We start from the raw sequence: 16,116 nt of genomic DNA on the forward strand, positions 1-16,116 counted from the left end.
AGGACTTTAAATTGTGCTCGTTTATTGAATTATGAATATACAATAAATCACAAGAGAATTTGATTTCAGATTGGTCCTCCAAAAACATATTTTGAGAAATCTTGGAATGTTAATAAGGTTGCTAACATTTCTTCATTTATCCAACCCCATTATCTGTCTCTCTTGTCAAGTACATCGTGTTGACGTGTGGTCCTAAATCAAAACACAAACAGTATTCCGATGCACCTCTGACACAAAGAGGAAAATAAGGCGATGAAAAATTGGAAGGGGACCAAAAAAACAAAAAATTAATCAGGAAGCCATCTGGCATTTCTGAACGTCACAACACTCAGGAGACGCCAACAACTGCCTTTGCTGACTCCCTCTACACAGCCTGAGGAGCAGTCGCACAAGTAACCAAGATTCCAGTTCAGAGAGTCATAGAGCTGTCAGATAGTTACAGCCATGAAAAGTGGGAGTCTAACCGGTACAACCAGCAAGAATAAAGCCTCAGTCACAACTGCTCTTACGGGGTCGATATGGAAAACAATATGGAAAACCTGTTCAGAGCACACAGGTACTCTACATAAATTATTAATGTCAGTTTTTCTATGTCAGGGGTCTGCAACCTGTGGCTCCAGATCCACATGTGGCTCTTTTATCTCTTCATGGTGGCTCCTTAACCAAACATAAAATAAGTCAGGGAGACTGCTGACCCAGCTAGGGGACTGCCTAACCAAAACTACCAAAGGAAAACAAATAAGCAAAGCCAGCAAGCTAAGACTACCAAGGTCCAGCCCCAAACTAAAATAACAAAACCCAGCAATGGAAGACTACTGAGGACAAAGATGTTTTTTTTTAAAGTTTTTTGAGTTTTTGTCACACATAAAAAACATTATGAGAGATGCTGGGTTTTATTATTAAACAAAAAGATGGTCATGAATGCAAATCCAAATTTCCTAAAGGCTAAAGTAAGATTATGAGGCTCCTTCTAGGTTTTGATTAGTAGAAAACGAGCCCAAATGGCTCTATTACTGTTAAAGGTTGCCGACCCCTGTTCTATGGGAATGTTGTAGGCGACAGGTCATAGAATACTTGTACCACATGCAAAGGTAAGTAAGGGGTGAATAGGTGAGACGCAGGCCCGATGTAGGATTTTTTGTTTTTTTTAACCAATCGTGAAAGCAGTTTTTTAACGTAAATTCTTTTATACAGGTCCTCTGAGAAAAAGGCTACAAGAGCATGTTAAGGAGTGGGTCTTTAAGGCACATGTGTCAAAGTAAAGGCCCGAAGGCCAGATCCGGCCCTCCAGATCTTTTTATTTCATTGTTAATGGTCCGATCTTGTGCTTGACAAAATATATTTTTATGGAGAGTAAAATATTGAAAGTTATTTAAGATTTAAGTTGATTTATTCTGGAATAATATTCCTGCCTTTTTATTATTCATATTGATGTTTAAAAGTTACGCATTAAAATTCAGTTATAGTGTGTTCAATACATGTTTATCCTGTACAGCCCACGACCTACGGTGTGTTTTGGATTTTGACCCCTTGTGTGATTGAGTTTGACACCCCTGATTTAACGGAACTGGGGGACACACCTGCGCTTCCCTGAAAATGTGTCTACAACGCCCAACGAGTCAACTAAAGAACTCAAGGAAAAGGCCTCATGGTTGTCCAAACAGGAAACAGTCAGTGCATCATTTCCACTAACTATGTATCTATCCGTCAGTTCCCCTTCAATATTTTATAGTTATTTTCTCGTTTCACACAGTTTTGTTGCTTCGTTTTAGGGAAGACGATATGTGTCAAGGCGAAAAACATCATAAATCACAATTCAGAAACAAACTAATCTAAAAAATTTGGCCATGAATAAAAGCACAACATGTTACACAAAAACAGGCGATGACAAAAACAATACATACTGTAAATAAAATGGCGTTTTATGTTAGATGGGAATTTTCTTAAAAGCAAAATATTTGAATGACTTCAGGTGCAATCAGTAGTAATTAAGATAAAGAGGTACTATTTATAAGTCTTTTTTTCTTTTATAAGTCAGTGATTATTGAGTATCAAGATTCCCTACCAAAATACCAGAAGATTTATCCCACTTTTTGAAAACAAGATGACAGGATCTCACAGAAAGGAGTGCTGGCGCCCTCTACAGGAGGAACATGTAAACATCAGAAAACGCCTCTTAACATACCTCTGAAAAACCACCATTTAAATTTAATGACTGGCTGCAAATGTTTGTTTGATTAAAGTAACAAGCCTAAAATGTTCTCTTTCATTAAATAAAACAAGAGCACAAGAATTAATAAATAAGAAAGGAAGAAAATAGTAATTTCTCAAATTATTAACAATCTCCTTGAGTAGAGTACTAAATCCCATGTTTTGCAAACATACAAAAGTGCATCGAGACTGAAGAATTATTTTTCTCCATGCTTTAAAAAAAGTGCTGAGGTTTAAGTTGAATAAGAAAATACAGAAAATGTCCTCCCCCTCTTAGGCTTTAGGGAACAAACATTTTCCAAGCCAACAGAAAACCCCCTTAAATTATGAGTTATATCTAGCAGTTAACTTTATAAAAATGCTTTGCAATAAAAAAAAAAAAAAAAACTTCAAGTTTTCCCAGTTACATTCTTTCCTCAAAGAACCACTGTTGATAAGCGCTGTTGGAGCACGGCTGCAGGGCGGGGGCTGGAGTCCCGTTGTCCGTCTGCTCCATGGCTTGAACACATTTTTGGGTCTGGACATGGTACAAACTCCCATCCTGTAGACAAAAAATAAAAACATAGTCAAATTCACTTTATTTTTCTTGTAAATTAATTCCCTGCATTTTGGATCTTAAAGAGCAAGACCCATTTTTCCTAAAAAAAAAAATTAATTATGTGTAAAATACCACTAACCAAGTTGACCACAGAAACATTTCAGAGATTTTTCTGTAAACACCAACTCCAATGGAAATTGTGTTTTTGGTGCTTTTAGCACGTTCTTGTAGTATTCTTCTCATGATAGGGACATTTATGAAGAAGATCAGATTGGATTTTTTAATATTTCTTTTTTCAAATTGTTTTGAATCAGGAGCAGCAATGCATTCTCACTCCCAAGTCGTCATATGTGGACGTATGGTTAGGGCCCCCTCCGCGCCACTCTTTGATGTTTTGGGTGTCCCCAACTCGTTGTTTTTTTTGACATGTTGGGATGCAGTACAAGACTTGGAACAGGTACTGGATTAGGGTACCAGTCCAGTCTGCACCCCGGTCTGCATCCGAGGGGACCCCGATAAATGTCTGTGGCCCAACACCAAGCGGCCCTCGGACTGGTGCCGGTTCACGGCCCGGAGGTTGGGGACTCCTGATTTAATAGGAACTGCCAGCACATCAAAGAAACGACGAGTTGGGGACACTCAAAACGTCAAAAAGTGACACAGAGGGGTCTTAAACCATACATCCATAAATGATGAGTAGGGAGGGTACGATGGAGTATTAGGGCCACAATACAAAAAATAAAAAAAAGTAATATTACGACTTTAAATCTCATAAAATTACGACTTTAAATCTTGTAAATTTACGAGATTCAAAGTCATAAATGTAGCCTATGACTTTTAAAGTCATAAATATATGACTTTATTCTTGTAATTTAGCAGTTACGACTTGTTTCTCGTAAATTTACGAGATTTAAAGTTGTAATTTAAAAAAATACATTTTCTTTATAAAGTGGCCCTAATACTCCGTTGTAGGGAGTGAGAATGCATTGAGAACAGATGCAAAAAAATGCAGTTTGATAACGTTTGTAGTTGTGATGTAGAAGCTACAACGCTAAGCCACATGGTCCCTGCACTGGTAATGTCAGGTTGGCAAAAGAGTGTATAAACAGATGGATGATGGGTAATAGGGGCCTACAGTCTCGCCCACAACTCAGAGGTGAATTTCTAATGACCTTCTGCCACTGTTGAAATGATGTCCAAGAAAACAACAACACATGGGAACACTTTAACAATAGATCAAAAGATGATCAGAGTGGTGCTTTTAGAAAAAAAACCTGCAAACAACTCCCTGTTAATGTCTTACTTTTCGGAAAATAAATTTCTGGTCCATGGGTACAGCCTGTCCTCGTTTCTTGCACAGCTGCACAGTCAGGTAGGTGTTGGTGCTGTCCCCCACAACGCACCCAGCGGGCTCCCTTGTGTTATAGCTGATCTCGCCGTCCACTGAGTATTCAAAAAACTGCGGAAAGAAGCAATATGTCTGGATTAGTACATGGTTCTAGTGCACACGTGCATAGTAATATTATTTCAAAGTAAACAGTCACTGTTAGGGAATAACCATGTGAACAAACAAATGAATGCTTATGACTCTGAAATGAAAAAGAACTGTTTGAAAGGGTATGTGTGTGTGTATACATAGACAAGAACACCTCTTTCAGTTTCTATATTGGGAATGAGTATGGAAAGTGTTTTCCTAGAGCAGGAAGTAGTCCCAGCAGACAGAATAACTACAGCAGGAACATTTTTTAAAGTCCAAAAGATCCCTCATTTATGGCGGGAGTTAAATAAATAACCAGAGATAGACGAAATCCAGAAAACTCTATATTTTTACAATAATTATACTTATTTCAAAGCAGTAAAACAGTTTTTGGGTTGTTTTTTCCGTAAAGATTACAGAAATTAATTCTTTAAAATTTGGCTATGCATGGATTTCTAGCAAACCATAAATGTTTAGGCTGTGATTGTTACAATTTTTCTGTTAGCCTACAAACCGACCTCGGCCCCCCATCAGAGAAGAAAACAGTTATGTGGCCCCCACAAGAAAAAGTTTGGACACCCCTGCTCTAACCTAAAATGTCAACTATTACACTACAGCTAAATCAGAACCAATAGAGCCCCCCTGAAATCCAATTTGGCAAGGCCTTTGGAGATTTAATGAGCTTTGGGGGTGGGGGAGCATCGATGTGTGTTGTAATAATCATGTCTGTGTTTCAGAGCAGAAGATAAAAGAGCAAACAAACTCCCCGCGGTCCACGCAAATGCTGTGATGTTGAAAAAGAAAGGAACAAACCAACAACTGACATCCCTCAGTACATTTCCATGATAATTAATCGCCTCACTGAAACTTAACAGTGAAACATGAATCAAGGGCGTCCATTAATTAGTATTACAGATCTTAATCCTTACCTGGTTCTGACCCATGCCATGACACGGGTACAGGATGACCCTTTGACCCACAATTGTGTTTTCATCTGTAGGGTTGTAGTCAAAGCAGTAGTTGACCTTCCCCCGATTTTTTAGCTGCCAAATTGAAAACAAAAAAATAAAATAAAAGTCAAACTTGTAAGCCCGTTCTCTGAAGTGATCATTTTTGTTACTTTTTAGTCAGTTGTGTTGCTGATTTGAGACGTTCTCACCATTCCAAACATGCCCGGCCGATCGTGTGGGACATGAATTTCAGGGTAAACATTATCCAGGTACCACTGGAAGTTCTTACAGCCCAGCTTTTCTCTCAGCTTCAGTCTTTCTGAGACGTCTCCAAAAGCCTCCTTGGAGAAAGTACCAGAAATGACAGTCAGTCATTTACTTGTTAGCAACAAAAAGCATATGAAATGTACCACAGTCACCTACTACACCTATAGACTACAAAGGCCCTAGTAACTATCATCCCACCAGATATAAGAGTCTATTGATAGGCAAGAGACTGGCAACCCATTTTATGAACACAAAAAGTTAGCAACATGACAAGTAAGTCATCCATTCTTTTCTGATAATAGACCCCTTGAAGGGCGTTATCCTGCTTTTACCAGGCTACTCTACAAAAGAAACATGCTTTTATTCATGGATTTCTTGATTTACCTTCATTAGTTTGCTTTGAATTGTGATCTACAAAGTTTAAAGCCTGGATACGGATTGTCTTCCCATTAATTGTTCAAATGCTGCAAAGAAATTGTGTTGGAGGAGAACCGACGGATAGGTCCAGAGGTTAGCAGGGATGATACACTAACTGCATCACATGCACAACCATGTCGTCTTTTCCTAGAGAGTAAGTACCTTAAGCTTTAGTCACATCTGGATGAGTGCTGCGAGTTTTAAATCACTTATTAGTATTTTAAACTTAGGTTTAAATTATTTTTTACAAGAAGTGGACTATTTAATATGCAGTGATGCATGTTTCTTTTTTTTCTTAGATAATGAAGCAAAATTTTGTTTAAAAGAAAACAAGAATTTCCTAGATGGCTTTTATAGAAGAAATATCGACTATTAACTATTAAATTGAAAGCATATCAATGCAGCTAGAGCCTATTTTTTTAGGCATCCATTATCACTTCTTAAAGTCCCCAAATGACAACTTTTTTTAATTAAAAAAATGTTCCCAATGGTGCTTTAATTATTATTATGACATTTTTAACCAAAAGCCATTTTTCATGTTGATCTGAAGCCTTATTTTCCACAATCCTCCTCTGAAGGGGTGTGGGTTTTGGAGCTAAGCCGAGTAGCCCCGCCCCTGACCCCCTATGTGGAATATTTAAATAAATAAAAAATGGCACAACTGATCATAAAAGTGCTGTTGTTATGTAACATATATGACATGTTCTGTGTGTTGAGTTCCTTTTTCTCTGTCCTGTTTTGTGCAGTCTTCTGTGGCTCCACCCACTTCCTGTGCTTCCTGCTGGAGTTCACAGCTGGACCCTATCAGTTCATTTAGTTGTTTGCCTATTTAAGTTCTCTTGGTTCATCTCTCTGTGTTGGAGCATTTTGTGAAGTTTCTAGGTTTTCTTTGTCATGTTATTCTGTAGTTTTTCTTTAACCAGCTTTCCCCATCAACAATGGTGATTTATTTGTTAAAAAAAAAGAACATTAAGTGAGTCTGATTTATCCTTTATACTTCCTATAATGTAAGGCACCTTTTTTTTTATCTGAAAATTATTTTAAAAAAACAAACAAAAAAAAAAAACTACGAATTAGGAGAGTAAAATTAAAATGAGTGAAAACACCAACAAAGTATGAAAAAACAAAACAAAAAACGGAAGAATTTCCATCCCGAGTCAAAACAAAAGTGAAAAAGCAGCCGTGGCCATCAGGAAACACTTGAGTTACGTTTTGGCACGGCATCCTCTTCTTAAGAAGAGGAATGCTACCTGATCTGTGCTTAGGTAGCTTCTCCTCTTAACTACACCATCACACACTGGCCATTGCATTCACACAAAAGCAGAGCACCCCAGGGAAAGAGGGATAGATCACGCTGTCAAGGACAGGTGGGTGACACCTGCTGGCTCAGAGTGACACAGAAAGGTTGTAATCACACACCAGTGTCCTAGCACCTCTGTCACCTTGAGAGTCACTTAATCAGGGGAGCCTTTACACAATGGGAGAGTGGTGTGCATAAATATGTAGGGAAACAAATGCAGAAATGTTTGCAGGTGTGCTGGACGGAGTGTTTTCAGAGGGAATATCAAGACGGTGACCAGTCTGAAACACACATGCTGCCACCACAATACTCAACATTCAAGAAAAGCTTGTTCAAACAAACTTTCAGGCTGTGTTTTGACACCATTCAAGTTCTCCCACGCCATCTGTGCGCACTCACCAGTCGTGCGTGGGGGCTGCGATGATAGTAGATCTCCTTGTAGTCATCCATCCAAACCTCTGCCGCCCTCACGCTGTTTGCCAACGCCTTGCTCCGGGAGTAAGGGGCCCTTTTCGGAAACACATGACCCACGTGGGAGCACGGGTGGATTTCCAGGCTGCCCCCGCACTGCCAAATCTGAGGTATTTCAATCACAACAGCCTTACCAAAGTGATTCAGTCAGCCAACACAAAGCAGTCTTACAAAAAAAAAGCATACAAAAAAAAACAGCAGTTATGCTTTTAAATAGATATTTGTTTACTTCATGTGACAGCAGCACTACCACTGATATGAGAGCTGCACATTTGAATTTGTTTTAGTTCATGAAAAGAAAATCCAACATTATTCTGTATTTCAGAGCAATAAATACATCCATCACAAATAATATTTTACTACTCCCTACTATATTTGTAAAAGTCGAGCATCAGCTATCTTGGATGTCGCGAATATTCGTACTTGAATTTTAGGTACCAGATCGTGATTATATGAGAGCTCGGATACTCGTTCCAGACCTACTTATGACACATTGATAATGTTGTTGTACGATGTCCTTATGCCACAGTCAAGACATTAGAATGGTGGGAGTATTAGCTGCTTACTGACCATGAGCTAATTTCCTAATTAATAACACAAGAAATGTCCACTTAAACACACGTGTAAAGTCCAGGGGCCGGATATGGCCCTCCAGATCATTTTTTTATTGTTATTAATGGCCCGTTGTTATGTTGAGCTCATTTCTAACTTGTATAATTTTGACGACATATATTTTCATTGAGAGTAAAATATTGAAAGTTATTTAAGGTTTAAGCTGATTTATTCTGGAATAATATTCCTGACTTTTTATTATTCACAATTATGTTGAAACGTTATGGTTTTAAAGTTTTAAAAATTTGGCATTCTGCTAGCTTTTTGGATTATTTTTGCATTTACTAAGATTTTTAGGCTATTTCGGAGTTTAGCTAATACAGTATTTTAGCTACATGCTAGCTGTTTTGGCTAATTTAGCCTTTTTTCAGCTTTTCAGGATATTTTGAAGTTTAGCTATTTTGTTAAGCTACATGCTAACTGTTTTGGCTTACCTACATTTTTTTGTAGTTTTTTAAGCTTATTTGGCATTTAGTTAATATTTTAACTGGCTCTCAGCTTCAGTGTTTTCAGCTATTAATTTCAGCATCTTCAGCTATCAGCACTAGCATCTTCGCACCAAATTCCACTTAAAGCACTCACAGTAGCATTGTTGCAGGTAATTCTACATATCTAGTTCACAGTTGTGTTAAAAATGTATGGTTTTAAAGTTAAAAAAATGTTTATCCTTTTTGGCCCGTGACCTAAGGTGTGTTTTGGATTTTGGTCCGTTGTGCGATTGAGTTTTAAGCCACTGCTTTAACAGGACTAAGGGGCTTCTTGTGCAGGATATAAAAATATGAAAAATATGTACCACTGTGCTACCCCTGTGTACCACGATCACGACGATTCCAAAAAAATTCCAACGACTTACCTATAAGTGTTATGATCTTATATAAGTTCTGGTTCACCGAACGGTCTAAGACCTTGGTTTTTGGTGAGAGGCACTATCGTGACAGTTGTGCCTAAGGCTTAAAGTATATTTACTGTGGTGTGGAACACAGAGACAATCATATCTTGGTTTTTCTAAGTTACATTAGACACATCTTAATAGTTCTGTGTCATGAATTATAGCTTATTGAAAAAAGTAGTAGACTTAGTTTCTCAGGAAACACACACAGAAAACATCTTACCCTGAAAGAGAATTCAAGGTTTTCTCCTCCCCACACCTCCATTCCTGTGTCATAAGACCCCAGGTAATAGAAGTAACTTTTGCTTACAGAAAAAAGACCTCCTGCCATTGTTGGAGACCTGAGGAGAAAGAAAAAAACAAGCCCAAAACCCTTGTGTAAGTCTGAGGTTACATTTGCAACGACAGCAGCAAATTAAGCAAAGTCTTTGTCGCTAAATGCTGGTTTTATATTCTCTGTAACAATCTCTGCAGTCACACCTGATGACATCAGTAGGTGAGCGACGGCGTTTTTGCTCATAGTCTGGGACAGAGTGCCAGGTAAAAACCAGTCGCCAGTCAAACCCCCCAATTTGAGGTTCACCAGGGTTACCTAAATACTGGAAGGTGTCCCAGTCTATCACGTCAATGACAGGACACACCACAGCTTTTGGCTCCTCTTTTATCCTTGTGAAAAAAAAGGGGAGAAAAGACATTGATTGGAGGAAAAACACTTAAAAAGAAAAGGGGTATGTTCATCTTAAACTTCTCTGCAAACTTTTTGAAATAGTCATCACACTATGACCTGCTGGTATTGTAGAGATTCAGTCCTTCAAAAATACTCAAAAGTCCTTTGATGTGCTCTCACCTGTGAAGTAGGGGCTCCAACCAACCCTCATGACACTCACAGTGACAGTCCAGGAAGGTCAGGACATCGCCTGTTGCTATAGAAGCACCCAGCAGTCGGGCCCTCACTAGCCCCTCCCTTTTTGTGGCTCGAATCAGACGCACCTTCCTTAACCCTGAGAGATACTTCTCCAATGGCTCCTTCAGGTGATCTTCAAAGAATTAAACAGATGTCCACATAAGCCATAATTGTCACAAAGCACACAACCGCAAAGCAAAATGATGCAACTTATAATTGCCAACTGATCCTCATGTGACACAAGAACATACTTTCATAATAGACCGTTGGGCTAACTTTCAAGATAGTGGTTTTGACACACCCTGGATCGTCAGAGTTCTGATTCTCTGGATCATTTTGGACGTTTTTTTTAAATTAGCATGTTACGCAACTTTACCACAATCACTGACACACTGAGACGTTAACATGGGTTTCAGATTTGAGTATGTGCAACCATACTTGGTCGTGGATTAAGACAGTGAATAATAGTGTCTTATAGTGTCTGAGCCCTTGTGGTTTGAGTACGCGGAGTGCTCTGAAAAAACATCTGTCAGGTCTGTCAGGTCTACCTCTGCACGGTGCTGCAGGTTTGTGGGTTGCCTGGGCCCATTGAGAGCCCTAGACAGGAAGAGCCGTATTTTAAGGGGAGCGCAGGTATGTCTTGCAGTTCCTCAAGGGACGTCGTGAAAAACTGAAGTATGATTGTCATGCATGTGGTAAGTGTTTCGTGAAAATATAGGTTGCACGCACTCATGACATAGAGGAGATGCTGTCGTATGATGCCCTTATGCCTTATGTCGTTAGTAAGGTGCGTGTACTGGCCCCTTACTGACTGCACGTAAATTCCACACGCACCGGGTATGCAGGTGATACCTAAAAATGTTTGTAGGACACCTGTAGGATGACTACACACACTACACGCTGATTGTCTAACGATTTTTAAAAAATCCCTATCACTTACTCCAATGTTTTAAGTTTTTGCTATGATTTGACGCCCGCAGCATGCCCATAAAAAAATTCAGATAGAGATTATCACTCTACGATCTGAGCAATCTAAGACCTTGATATTTCTTGTGGGCCCCGTACAGGTTTGACCATTTTTCACCCGCCTGTATCCAGCCCAAAGGGCAGTTGTATTGACTAAAGCTAAAGGTAGTCTTCCTGTATTAATCACTAGGGATATTACAATGTTGGACTGAGACCATATGATATACCATTAAACCAAGTCATGGGGACAGTGAATCATCCTATCCTTACTGGATACCAGCAAGTGCTAAATTTAAGAAGGACTTATTGTTTTATTACATTACACCAGTCTTGGTATAATTAGGGTTGTCCCGATCAGTTTTTTTTTTGGCCCGATCCGATTCCGAGTCATTGGATTTTGTGGATTTGCCGGTACCAAGTCCTGATCCGATACTTTTGTAACACATTTAAATCATGCATAAATTAAATAAACAGATTTGTGTTGTCCTTTATTTTTATTTCATTAACCTTCTTTTAGCATAAAAACTTCAATAGAACACTTCTGTGAAGTAGCTTTCATAAACAATAAAAAATAGAGCAAATATAAACTTGTTATATTAGTGATAATCATGTGAGAAAGTTTAGTAACTTTAGCTTTAATATCTTTAGAGCGATTGAACATTTTTAACCAAATGTGGTTCCTCTCCTCATTTAAAATTCTTAAAAATGAATGATGACTTTGTTTAGCATGAATTTAATGAGTGTTCATGACTAGCTGATATCATTAAAACCATTTATTAGTTGTTTTTTTATGTATTCATTTTATTTTATTTTTTTAAGATTATGTAATTCGTTTTTTAAGCTTTTGAGACATCACATTTTCACTTTTATTACCACAGTAGTTAATTTCTTAAAACTTTTGTCAGATAAATCAAACAGGCATATCAAAGGACAGCTCGGGTCCTAAGGAGTTAAATCACGGAGCTAGCATGTAGCAGTTAGCAGCTGGTGCAGCCGACTGTTTGCAGCACAAAGAGTTTAACGTTAAACACAAACCTGCATTTTTTGTTGAAATGCCTTTATATGTTGTTGTTTACTTTAAAGTCCCACTATTTGTCACGCACGAAGGTGTGTGAAATTTGTTCTCCGCATTTGACCCATCCCCTTGGGGAGCAGTGAGCTGCAGACACAGCCGCGCTCGGGAACAAACCAATAGAGACACTTGTTGCCAGTTTAAAGTGTTTTTAAAAGAATTATTGATCCTGGAAGTTTGAATCTGTGAACAGCTTAGGAAGCTTCCTGTTTAAACTGCTGCCGTTTTCTGCTGTGTTTTACAGCAGCAACATTTTGTGATCTGTTCATGACATGCAGACTTCTAGTGGAGTATTTATACGGAAAGGTAAACTTGAAATATAAAGCACAAATAATAATAAGAATAAATTAAATATCCCATCATTATCGGTGGAAAATGTCCGATTTTGATTGTGTCATCAACCATGTGATTGGGCCTGATTTCCGATCACGTGATCGGATCGGGACATCCCTAGGTGTGAGCAAACTGAAATGTTTTTCATCATTCTTACTTTCTTATTAGCAAAAAGGCTGTTTTGTAACACACAAATCATATTTGAAACTAAAACAAAATCGTGACCCTAAAATTGTGGTTTGACACAAATTGTGGGGAAAGTGAATTGTTGTATCCCTTTTGGCATACCAAATGCCAACTACTTTTCTTTGTCCGTTACGAACATAATTTATTCAAATAACACTGTCTTCACACCATCCATTTGTCAACCAGTCTTTTTGGCCCTTATTACTAAAATGTTTCCAGCCCACTGCTCTCCTGCCTATCACCATCTTGCACCAACATGTAGATTCTCCTCCCTGCCTTCACCTCGGTCACTGTAGTCATCCACCAGCACCACCTCCTTGAGGAGGATGTCGGGGGAAGTCTCCAGCACACTGTGGACTGTCCGCAGCAGAGTAGACCAGGCCTCGTTATAGAAAGCAATCACCACAGAGGTTGTTGGCAGGGATCTGTAGTCGTACTTCAGATCTCCACAACTGAGTTCCAGAAAAGAGAGTTAATAGTAAGTAAAACAAAACTGACATTTTGGCAAGGGAAAACAGTTACTGGACAGACCGGACCAATACTTGTGAACACAGTAACGTAGTTTGTCAGTTTACAATAAATATTCCACCCCAAGAGCAAATATGACAGTTACACCAACCTTACCGGTTTAAGACACATTCTAATCGTCTTTTGGTCTATTGTAGAAGCAATTCCGACTCAAGTTTTTACGTATGATTATCCCATTTTAATCAAAAATAAATAAAACTTGTGTTGTTTTCTAGGACATAGTGTCTGCAAAGCAGCAGGAGTTCTTAAAAAATCCCCTCTGAAATTTGATCGGAACTGTAAGGGTGGAGTAACCTAGCCCCCTTCCCATCATCCATCTGTTCTCCCACTAGCTTAAAGCCACTCAAACTTCTTCAACACCACTCAATTAGTGGTGTTACAGAAATGGCGAGCAATATGTGAGCAGCTTTGAGCTAAATACCAGCTCAGATGAGGAAACAAAAACCAACATGGATATATTTGTCTAGTAGGGCTGGGTATTGGTTATAATTTCCAGAAAATATTCGATTCACGAGAGCCTGAATCGATTCGATTCCGATTTTTTCCCGGTACTTCAATTCAATTCAATTTTAAGTTTACAAATTCATACACATTTGTTTAGAAATACATTGAACAATCTATTATTTAATTTGAATATATTTTTATTAATCTGATATAGTTCACATAATGTGAAATGTATTAGTAAAATAATGAGATTGTTAATATCTTACAGTGTTACATAGATTCTCTAAAGGAGAAGTTCAAACAAAAATGTTCAGGTAATTAACATTGTAAAAAGTGCTGCTTCTCCTGGAGGACGTTTCAGTTTGGCCACTAAGTGGCGATCACGCTACAGAAGTACACTTAATTCAAGAAGAAGACAACAGTAAAAAGGAAAAAAATGAAGTTTTAGACAACAAATAGTTACTTTAAAATTATTTCCTTAAAAGAGTTTGGAAAATGAATGCCTATAAGTAAATAAAGATGTTCATTTTGTCGCCAATGTATTTTTTTGGTCAACCGAGCGTTAGCATTAGCCATCCTATGGGAAATTGTATTGAATGTTAGCATCAAGCTAGCTGACTTTAGCTTTGGTTGCTTAATCGATTTATATCTTTTGTGAATCGATTATTGATCTATTAAGGTTAAAACTATTCAAATCGATTAATCATTTTTTCCCACCCAGCCCTATTGTCTACACATGGATGCCTCATCAGAGTGAAGCTAGGCAGAGAGCTTGTTGCTTGCCGTAGTAGCTCCTACGTCACAGCTACAAGCTTTTTCAATTGCCATCTTTTTCATCTGCTCCTGATTTACGACGATATAAATAAACAAATACTCAGGAATTCGGTTTTAAGCTTGATCTTCTTTACAAAAATGTCACAATAACAAGTTAAAAACAGGGTTTTTACGGGAGTGGGTCTTTAACATGGCAAGAATTCAAATTAAAAGGACTTTTATTTTTAATTTGTTTGACATCAGTCAGGAAATGTACTTACAGCGGGTTCCATTTCTCTGGAAGCCTCCGATGCAGTGATATCTTATCACTGACATATATGTTAATCTGATGCTTTTTCAGACTTTCCTCCTCCTTTCTTTTCTCCTCCTCATTCAGATTTAGTTTCACAGCTCTTCCCAGTTCTCCCAGGGCATTTAAATCCAGCGGGGGCTTCTCGTACACGGGCTTCTTAAGTTCTTCATTGTCTACTACTTCCTCTCTGGGGGATTCTCGTCGATTTGTTACTTCTTTTGAGTTGTACCTAAAAAATATGAAATACCCAACAAAAAAGGCGCCAAAGAAAAGAAAAAATAACTTGGGTCTCTTTCTTCTTCCGCACGCTGCCATTGTGACGTTTCTTGTCGGGTTGAGCAAAGTTTGGTCGAAGTTTTATTCTCTGGAAAAGAAAAAAAAAAAAAAAGCGGAACTCTCTAGAAACTTTACTGGTCGAACAACTACATGTTCGGTTTCACGTGCCTCGCATGCTTTTCCAACATCACCTCTCCAACTGAAACTAAATTCATCTAGTAAATCTATCTGCCGTCAAAGTCCCGACATGCATCGGTGTAGTAACTGTCTTGGTACTCCTTAACACCGGAACCTCCAAGCTTTCGTTTTAAAGGACGTAAAAAGACACTCCTCCCTCCTCTCGGACACTTTCCTACGGCATGTTTTACAAGTATGACGGGATATTCTGGGATTTAAAAATCACTACTTTGGAATCGTCGCAGAACTATTTTTTAAAAGAGAAAATACTCTTATTTTATCGTCTTTTCCGGGTTTATTCAACTGTAAAAGTAGTTAATTTTATTGTGAAATATTAAAAAATACATATGTTAAAAACAACTTTTGCTTATTTAACATTAACATTTATGAAACTTACAACTTAATCCGCATATATCAATTAAAGTCATCTTCCTTATAACATGGGGAAAAAAGTTTCGCTTGTCAGGCCGTCTTACACAACCAGCGTCTTCTTCCTGTGCCTGTCAAATTAAGAGTTCGTGGCGTTTTTTTTTTTTTTTTTTTGCTTTTTNNNNATGCAAATGTCATATTAAGTAAATCTATACTACATTGTAATTTTAAAGTATATAAAATAAATCAAATAATTGAGCTATGGTTTTAAGGATTAAACATAGGAGCAAATACACCTTTTGTGTTCCAAACAGGAAGTAGCCGCTGGTCCCAAGAAGCCAAAGTCCCATATTCTTCTACTGAATAAACAGCTATGCGGTTATATATCTCAGAATTTATCAAAACTTTTCTTTTTTATAAATTTGTGCTAATCCTAATTTTTTTTCATGATGTTTGGTCTGTAGTGGAAGTTATTTAAGATTGCTTAATAAAAGTATGTGACCTTGCATCCAATGTTTGAAGTGTTTGATGGATTCTCCCGAGCCTGCTTTCAAGTGGTAGAGGTGTGGATTCCAACAAGCTCTCTTCTGATTGGCCAGAGTGGTTACCATAGAAATCGCAAGCAAGCCATTTTCTATGGGTGACATCACAATCACTATGTCC

At 38.2% G+C, this 16,116-nt stretch overlaps 1 protein-coding gene across 1 annotated transcript; it reads right to left on the bottom strand.

Annotated features, from left to right (window-relative positions):
* Positions 1 to 1,319: 1,319 nt before the first annotated feature.
* Positions 1,320 to 15,570, bottom strand: galnt12 (UDP-N-acetyl-alpha-D-galactosamine:polypeptide N-acetylgalactosaminyltransferase 12). The gene is made up of 10 exons (XM_024298732.2): positions 14,600 to 15,570; positions 12,876 to 13,045; positions 9,980 to 10,169; positions 9,613 to 9,798; positions 9,356 to 9,473; positions 7,560 to 7,736; positions 5,386 to 5,517; positions 5,156 to 5,269; positions 4,053 to 4,208; positions 1,320 to 2,752 (listed from the first exon to the last, which is right to left on the bottom strand). The coding sequence occupies exons 1-10, from the start codon at positions 14,944 to 14,946 to the stop codon at positions 2,615 to 2,617; spliced, it is 1,728 nt and encodes a 575-aa protein (XP_024154500.1). The 5' UTR covers positions 14,947 to 15,570; the 3' UTR covers positions 1,320 to 2,614.
* Between the last annotated feature and the right edge of the window lie 546 nt (positions 15,571 to 16,116).

This window comes from Oryzias melastigma, linkage group LG11 (genome assembly GCF_002922805.2).
Source record: "Oryzias melastigma strain HK-1 linkage group LG11, ASM292280v2, whole genome shotgun sequence".
In the NCBI taxonomy this organism is placed as follows: Eukaryota; Metazoa; Chordata; class Actinopteri; order Beloniformes; family Adrianichthyidae; genus Oryzias; species Oryzias melastigma.

Excerpts from the sequence above, each read along its gene's own strand:
- galnt12 (XM_024298732.2), bottom strand. The coding sequence starts at position 14,946 with ATGGCAGCGTGCGGAAGAAGAAAGAGACCCAAGTTATTTTTTCTTTTC. Across the intron at positions 7,737-9,355 it reads ACCTTGAATTCTCTTTCAGG|ATTTGGCAGTGCGGGGGCAG; the intron begins GTAAGATGTTTT and ends GAAATACCTCAG. Across the intron at positions 5,518-7,559 it reads GCAGCCCCCACGCACGACTG|GAGGCTTTTGGAGACGTCTC; the intron begins GTGAGTGCGCAC and ends ACTTTCTCCAAG.